The sequence below is a fragment of the Poecilia formosa genome, unplaced genomic scaffold, assembly GCF_000485575.1.
Source record: "Poecilia formosa unplaced genomic scaffold, Poecilia_formosa-5.1.2 Scaffold803, whole genome shotgun sequence".
NCBI classification, from domain to species: domain Eukaryota; kingdom Metazoa; phylum Chordata; class Actinopteri; order Cyprinodontiformes; family Poeciliidae; genus Poecilia; species Poecilia formosa.
Window position 1 is genome coordinate 60,895 of NW_006800742.1, and position 7,308 is coordinate 68,202.

The 7,308-nt window shown below is 38.7% G+C and overlaps 1 protein-coding gene across 1 annotated transcript in view; it reads left to right on the top strand.

Moving 5' to 3' along the window:
• The first annotated feature begins 3,549 nt into the window (after nucleotides 1-3,549).
• LOC103131656 (tissue factor-like) overlaps nucleotides 3,550-7,308 on the top strand; it is a 13,651-nt gene continuing 9,892 nt past the window's right edge. Inside the window, exons 1-2 of the mRNA XM_007543359.2 lie at nucleotides 3,550-3,767; nucleotides 6,014-6,131. Coding sequence (XP_007543421.1) covers nucleotides 3,704-3,767; nucleotides 6,014-6,131 — 182 coding nt within the window. The 5' untranslated portion in view covers nucleotides 3,550-3,703. The remainder of the gene's footprint in view (nucleotides 3,768-6,013; nucleotides 6,132-7,308) is intronic.

The following is a 7,308-nucleotide window of genomic DNA, read 5'->3' on the forward strand; positions in this document are numbered from 1 at the left end:
AATTAAACCTATAAAACCTGCCCAACCGCAAAGAAACAATACACATATAAACCTCTAATAAAACTCATGTTAATAGCACTATATGTTTTATTCATAATCTATTCCTAATATATTCTTAGAATAATTTAGAGAAACAGAAACCTTTTAAAACAAAAACATAAAATGATTCCACCGAGTCTTCATTTCCAGTAAAGACTTGTGCCTGTCTCACTATGTTGAAGTCTTTTTTTCTGGCAGTTATGGCCCAATGTTGTTTGTAGGTAAAGTCTGACCGCAAAGACTAATGTGTAGTAAACTGATAGACTGGATGTTACTTACTGGTGATGGCAAAAATAACATTTACACAGGGAAAACTTTGGAAATAATGAATGCTACTGTTTATTTAAATATATAACTATTTTTCACTAAACATATGTTTCAGTATTATGGTAACTTAAATTCTACCTTCCCTTCCCACCCCCAGCTGTCATTGATCACGTTCACAAACTCAGGTGAATCATCTTAAGTTTGCAAGCTACTTTGAACGGCTCACTTCAAAGTAGTGAGCCGTGTAGTAGTGAAATAAGAAGTGCTGCACACTTCTTATTTCAGTGTGCAGCCACAAGAGTGCAGCAATGTGTCAATTCAAACTCACACTGCGTAGGATTGTCATGTTAACAGAAACTCTGATTTGCTTAATCCTTCAAACACATGAATTGGCCAATATCCCATTTGTAGTCCACAGGGTTAAATATTTGGTTGGCTCACCCTTTACGGCCTTAACTCCTCTGGGAAGGTTTTCTTGAAGGTTAAGAAGTGTGTCCATTCCTCCACAAGAGCATTTCTGAGGTCAGATTCTGATATTAGATGAGAATGTGAGGCTCATAGTCTCTGATTTAATTAATCCTAAAGGTGTTCTATCAGGTGGAAGTCAGGACATGTGCTGGCTGCAGTTCTTCTGCATGAAGCTCTCAGATTGCTGTCTTTATTAACCTTTTTTTGTTCACTGGTATGCAGTCATGTTGCAACAGGAGGGGGTTATCTCCAAACTGTTCCCACAAAGCATTAATGTCTTGGTATACTGAAGCATTAGGAGTTATTTACACACTGGAACTAAGGAATTGAAGCCAACACTCCAAAAAAAGTTGGGCTGTCACTGTAATATCACATTCCCAGGATCCCTGGTATCCATGGTGCTCATGGAACACACCTACTCACAAATACTAGCTGAAATCTGAAAACATTTGAGACCCTCTCTAAAAATGTGTATCACTGCCTATCTCAATATTGCAAACATAGTTAACTATGGAAACAGAGGAAACTGTCTTGGCACTACAGTGACTGAATTGCAAATGTCAAGTAGCATTACACCAACATACTTCAGCTTCTCAAGCTATGTGTTTTCTTAAAATATATCTCAAATATGCGCTACGAACACAATCTACAACTTTTCCTCAAACAAGTAAATCTGTGAATATTAAGCCATGAATATTTGAGGACAAATTTTTCAGGAGGCGTCTTATTATGGTACCTCTGGAATTAAACTGAGCTCCTGAGAATGACCAATTTGATGAAATGCTTATAACATTCCAAATGTAAGCCATTATTTATCTTCTGTTAGTTTGTGATTTAAATGTATTTTTATTTAACCAAGAAGTTTGTTTCTGATTAATTTGACAAGATTCTATTTGGAACTATGGCAGGTTTTACTGCTCTAAACCTGTCAGAGTGGATGAGAGTGGAGGTGCCCAATTTAATACATCCACGTGACAAATAGAAGGAGTTGGAACTCCAATGATTTAAAAGGAGTGAAACAATACTTTTGGCAATAAAGGGCATCATGTAATGGAATACATAAGTCCAAAAGCCCAACTGAGTTCCCCACCCAGCTTACCCACATTTTTGTGATATAACAGAGACATGATGTTTTCATTTTGTCTAAATCAGTTTTCTTGTGTTTAAGTTGGAATGAAGTGATGCTTTTTTAACCTTTGAAGAACTGTTAAAATAAGTTTTTGTAGGACATGTTGTGCAATTTTTTAATCCATGAATGAGAAAAGGGTCAAAACATGCAAATATTATTCTGGGCCAAATGTTAAAATAATACTTGTGCATTGAAAATAAACAGAAAACTCATCCAAGTCCCACTGAGTAATGTGGGAGGCCAGAATGTTCACTGGGTACATAAAGTAAAATGGAACTAAACAAATGGTTAGGTTTACGTCCAGTCTGAGCATGAGTGATTCAGCTGTTGAATGAGATGCTTCTGACGACATAAGATGAGTCAGATTTTATACTTCCCTTAAATCGTACATGACAGCATGATGAGCTTTGACTACTTTTCTAGGAAACTGATACTCTCAAAATAAGGACATTTTCCCACAAGATATCAGATTTCACTGAGCATAAATCTTGTGTTTTTCTGACCAAAGAGGAGTGAGTTCAGAGTTAACCATCCCTGAGGCCTCAGTCAGCTCCCTCAGGAATGCACTCGGCTGAGCACAGCACAGATCAGTTTACTGCTGATTTTCTTATTTACTCCATCTACACGCTACATGTGTATGAACTAATAAATCTGTGCTGGTAAAACTCATGATGTGTTGGTCAGGCATGCAAAGAGCAAAAACATCTGCTTGGTTACAACAACACTAGCAGATTCATTAGCTTTAAACTACAGCAGCCTTTCACTCAACATTCTTATTAAATGACTTACACATGGTGCCAAAAGATTTCATGGCACCTAGGTTTTCTTGCCAAGTGTGAAAGAAACACTTCTTTCACACTTGGCAAGAAAGAAAATAATCCTACCCTACACTGTAAAATCCCACAGCTACCCTGACGTACAAAAATGAGCTAAAATAAAAATGTAAGCAAAAAATATTACAAGTTTTGAGAACAAAAGACATGAAATTCTGCTTTCATCTGAAAATGTGTGCTTTTGGATTATAGCAGAAAAATTCCCCTATGGCTAGGAAGCTTGCATAGTATTGTGAAAATGTAAATACTGCTAAATGTGTCAGGGGTAAGATCAATTTTTTAATGGTATGATCTAAATAACTCATTTTTGAGGAACACCTGGAATATGAAATTATAACTTTTGTTAAAAAGATGTAGCAAAAGAACCCTCACTGAGTCATTTTGACCCACTTATCTGGCTAAGGGCTAATGTGATCAAAATTAACAAATTCTCTGGAACTAAAGTGGTTTATGGTGAGTCTGATCTGGGTCAGGCCACAAAGCTTCTCGGTTGTCAAGGCAACGTGAGCTTAAGCTGTTTGTTTCTTATAAAAGAACCACTGATGAGAAAAATAGCTTGTTTTAATTTCCAGACCACAATCCCTTTTCAGAGTACATACCATTCCAGTGTGTTACTCACTGCTTTGTCATCTCTTAGTCCTCTTCAGACATAAAAATGACTGAAACTCAAGTTTCCCAATTTTCAAATGAATGCGTACACTTAGTCATAAGGCATTCATGCTCTTCAAGACAGGCTTTTAGGGAGGAATTCAGACTGAGCCCCATATGGGCAAACATGTGGAAAAAATCAGCATACAGCAGGCGGACCCTGAATGTTCCCCTCGCTCCACCTCACAGCAGCTCCCACGCTCTCTGCCCTGCTACATAGAAACAGTCTGAGCCGCTGAAAACCAGACGAGCTTCTTTTCACCTCAGGTAGTTAATGAAGGACCACAGATTGCCTTGGAACGGATTCTAGTGTGTTAACATGGCATGTATAAAAACTCTGCTGTGTGTGGGAGCATGTATGACTGCTTGGAGCATGACCACAGGTAAGTCATGAGATCATTTTTTTCTTCTGTTCTGGTACAAGTCATCTGCATCAGCCTCTCTTTGAAAACTCCACACAGTGCACTTAGAAATGGTACAGTCATGTTTATGGTTTACTTCTGTTGGATACCATGACATTATCGAGTATAACTAGTCTATTGCTCTGTTAGAGAGAAATTCAATCGCCTACAAACAACCTATGTAATTTAACACTGATGGACATTTTATATACATAGTTAGTTGGGAATTGTCTGAATGTTTATTGACTTGCTAGTGTATCCCTGTGAATAAACAGCCTTCTTAGAAACCCACCGGTCAGAGTTTATATGATTTAGTTTATCTTCAGGAACTGTTTAACTTCGCTCCTTTCTGGTGTTCCACCTCATATCCGATTCAGGATAAAAAGTTCATGTTTACTCTGGCTGTTTAAAGAATACCAAGGAACTTAACATTTTCAGCATGTGATACCTTGCTTATTATTGAGCCTTTTCACTGATTCACATGTGGAGACAGTAAATTCTGATAAAAGCTTTACTTTTAGCAGAAATGAAACACTATGGTCAGCACTTATCAGTCTGTTTTACTGATCTGTAACAGATTATAACTCTGTGGGTGGAGATATTGATAAATGGCTCGTACTTGTGCTTTATCAAGCACCAGGGGACCCCACACTTCCTTCAGTCAGTCACCCAATCACACAAAGATTCACACACTCAGTCTAACAGAGCCTGACAGACTGACTGAGGAGTGTATGACTGATAGAGAGTGACACATTTGGCCAAGGACACAATGACAGAAGTGGAAAGAGCAGGGATGGAACTGGGAACCTGTCGATTGCAGGACAAACTCCTACCACTGTCGCCACATCGTAACGCTAGTATCAGAATTAAAGATGCAGTATAAAAAATATCTTTTATACATTTGCTAAAACTATAACCAGGTCGTGTCAGTATAATATGACACAGATAATCTGTAAAAAAAAATTAAGCTCCTCTGCCTTCTCCCTATCGACCTGCCATAAAATACACAGCTCCATCAGAAACAACCAGTCAGATCCATTGGGTTGAAGGGTTTACATTGCAGCTAAATTTTTCTATTGGTTGCCACGGTACAGCCTGGAAGATGTCTACATCACAGCCCACATTAAAGTATAAAATCATCTCAACTCAGACATACGCCCCTGTGGTGAGGTGGGAGTTGGAATGGTGAGAATTGATCAGTAGTGTTTCTCAGCTTTGCACATATGATTTCTTTGCAATGTGGACATGGAGAGGAATGGCTCTCCTCTGCTCTGACTGCAGGGCAACTGTGTGAGACTGATTGCAGTGTTTAGGAAGTGGGAGGGGATCATGGCAGCTATAACTGCTTGCTCACTAAGGATAGTTACTGCAGAGTGATTGGCGATTTTTGTTGCCAGAGTCTCCAGTAACACAAAATAAAGCCGCTAGATTTGTTTCTCACCGCTTTTTGAAATAAAGAAAGGTCCTACAGGGTTTTGAAAAGTCACTAAGTTTGCAAGAGTGCTTCCCTTATCCTGACCACAGCCCTGTGTGAACCCCTCCTACTGGGTAATGCCAGTCAGTGGTGGTTCTCAAATGAATGGCACCCTTGGAAAGCTCCTCCTCCCTCTATTCAACCAATTAAAATGTAAGAAAGTATCTGAGAATTTTCTAATGCTGCCCTGGGTAATTGCCCAACTAGCCTACATTAAAAACCACAAGTGGTGCCAAAAAAAGTTAAAAATTAACCAACATGGAGCTGAAATATAGAATTAATGTTTTACTTAAATAAAAACACAGGAGACTAAAGGTAAATACTGGATATTTATGTGTAATTAGACAGAGATGGTGCATTTTATGATATTTTTACTTCACCTTTGATGACACTGCATCTTCATGAACATAAAATTGTTGAACAGCATCTCTGATCTCATGTGAACGTTTTTAGACTGCCAAGTGAACAGAACCTGTTTTTTAGCAAGAAAAGGGAAAACTTGGACCATTATTCACTGAATGTTTTGTTCCATTAATTGTCCATTAAATTTATAAATGGTCGTGAATGTATGTTTAATGAAAGTGTATCAAGCATAGCGTGTTGAGTATTTTACTCTCAAACAGAAGAAAATAAGGAAGGAAGATCATGGAATCACAAGAAGTAAAGCCACATATCATAATGATAAACTTTCAGTGAAAGGAGTAGAAAATGCTTTCATTCTAAAGAGACAAATGTTTTCTGTTCGTATTCCCAGGTGACACTTCTGTTCCCAAAGCACAGAATGTTCATTGGACATCTCTAGATTTTCAAACTATTCTCAAATGGACTGTTGAAGAGTCTGAGCATACATATACCGTCTTGTACTCTGAAAAGTAAGTGCAGACACATTTTCTTTATCCTGCGTTTAATGATCAGTTGTTGCCTCTTAGACTTAGGTAAAACAGGGCAGAGTCACATGACTTGGAATCTAAATTCCATGACTTGAGGCACAAAATTGTGACTTCAGACTTAACTTGATTGGAATATTATTCATTGAACAACAACACTTTTTATACCAATGACTTAAGATTTCAATTGAACGTGAAATACTTTACTTGAGAAGACTTGAGATCTTAAACCAAGTAGAAAGTTTGTTTTCTGACTGGTTTCATGGGTATGCCTGGCCCATAACAATTAAACTGTTCCAGGTGAATGGTCCAGCCCACCGCATGATCCTGGTCATTTCTCAGCAATTCCACCTCTTGTGCACTGCTTCTACTGTCCTGTTTATCTGCTTTCATTCTGCATCCTACAAAGAAAGCAAAGATGATGATGGTGCTGGAGATGTCTGTTCATCCAGAGCTATCCAAGAGGTTTGGGAAAAGTTGGGAAAGAAAAAAGATGACTTGTGCACAGGGTCATCCAAATATCCCATAGATTACAGCAGTACCATTCTATACAATAGTGTTAATGCATTTTCAGTAAGACTTTAATTGCAGACAGAAGAATGTTCCTCCAGACCTGTTGGTAGTTTCAAGCTGGTGACTGTTGAAACTACCAACTGTCACCAGCACAGCGTTAGTACTCCCAGGTGGCGGCACTGGTTTGGCTGGTCCACGTTAGCTCAGACTGTGGGGTGAACTTGATCTGGTGCAAACCAGTGACAACGTCTGTTTGACCACAGTTTCTTTGCTCAGCTCCGGGGCTCCAGTAAGCATGGGGAGCAGTGACAGGTGGGCAGAAATGTCAGCTCAGCAACTGAAATAGAGACAGCGCCCTCTCTGCAGAGTTTTAAATAGGCCGGGACCAAGGCTGTACTTTTTTTTGTATGTACTCTGGATCCAGGGCTACTTCAAAGTTGCTGTGCGTCACTTTGCCAGCAAAGACAGAGGTCTCACACGCTTACCTATGTCTCACCATTTCATTCCCCTTCCTTCAGAACGTCCATTAGGAAGATATAACAGTGATTCTTGAGAATAGGGACAAAATGGGTTTTAATTTTCCCATAATTTTTTTTTTAATTCCAGAGGGGGTATAAAAAACTTAGGGCAAAATTTTATTTGTGTGGAA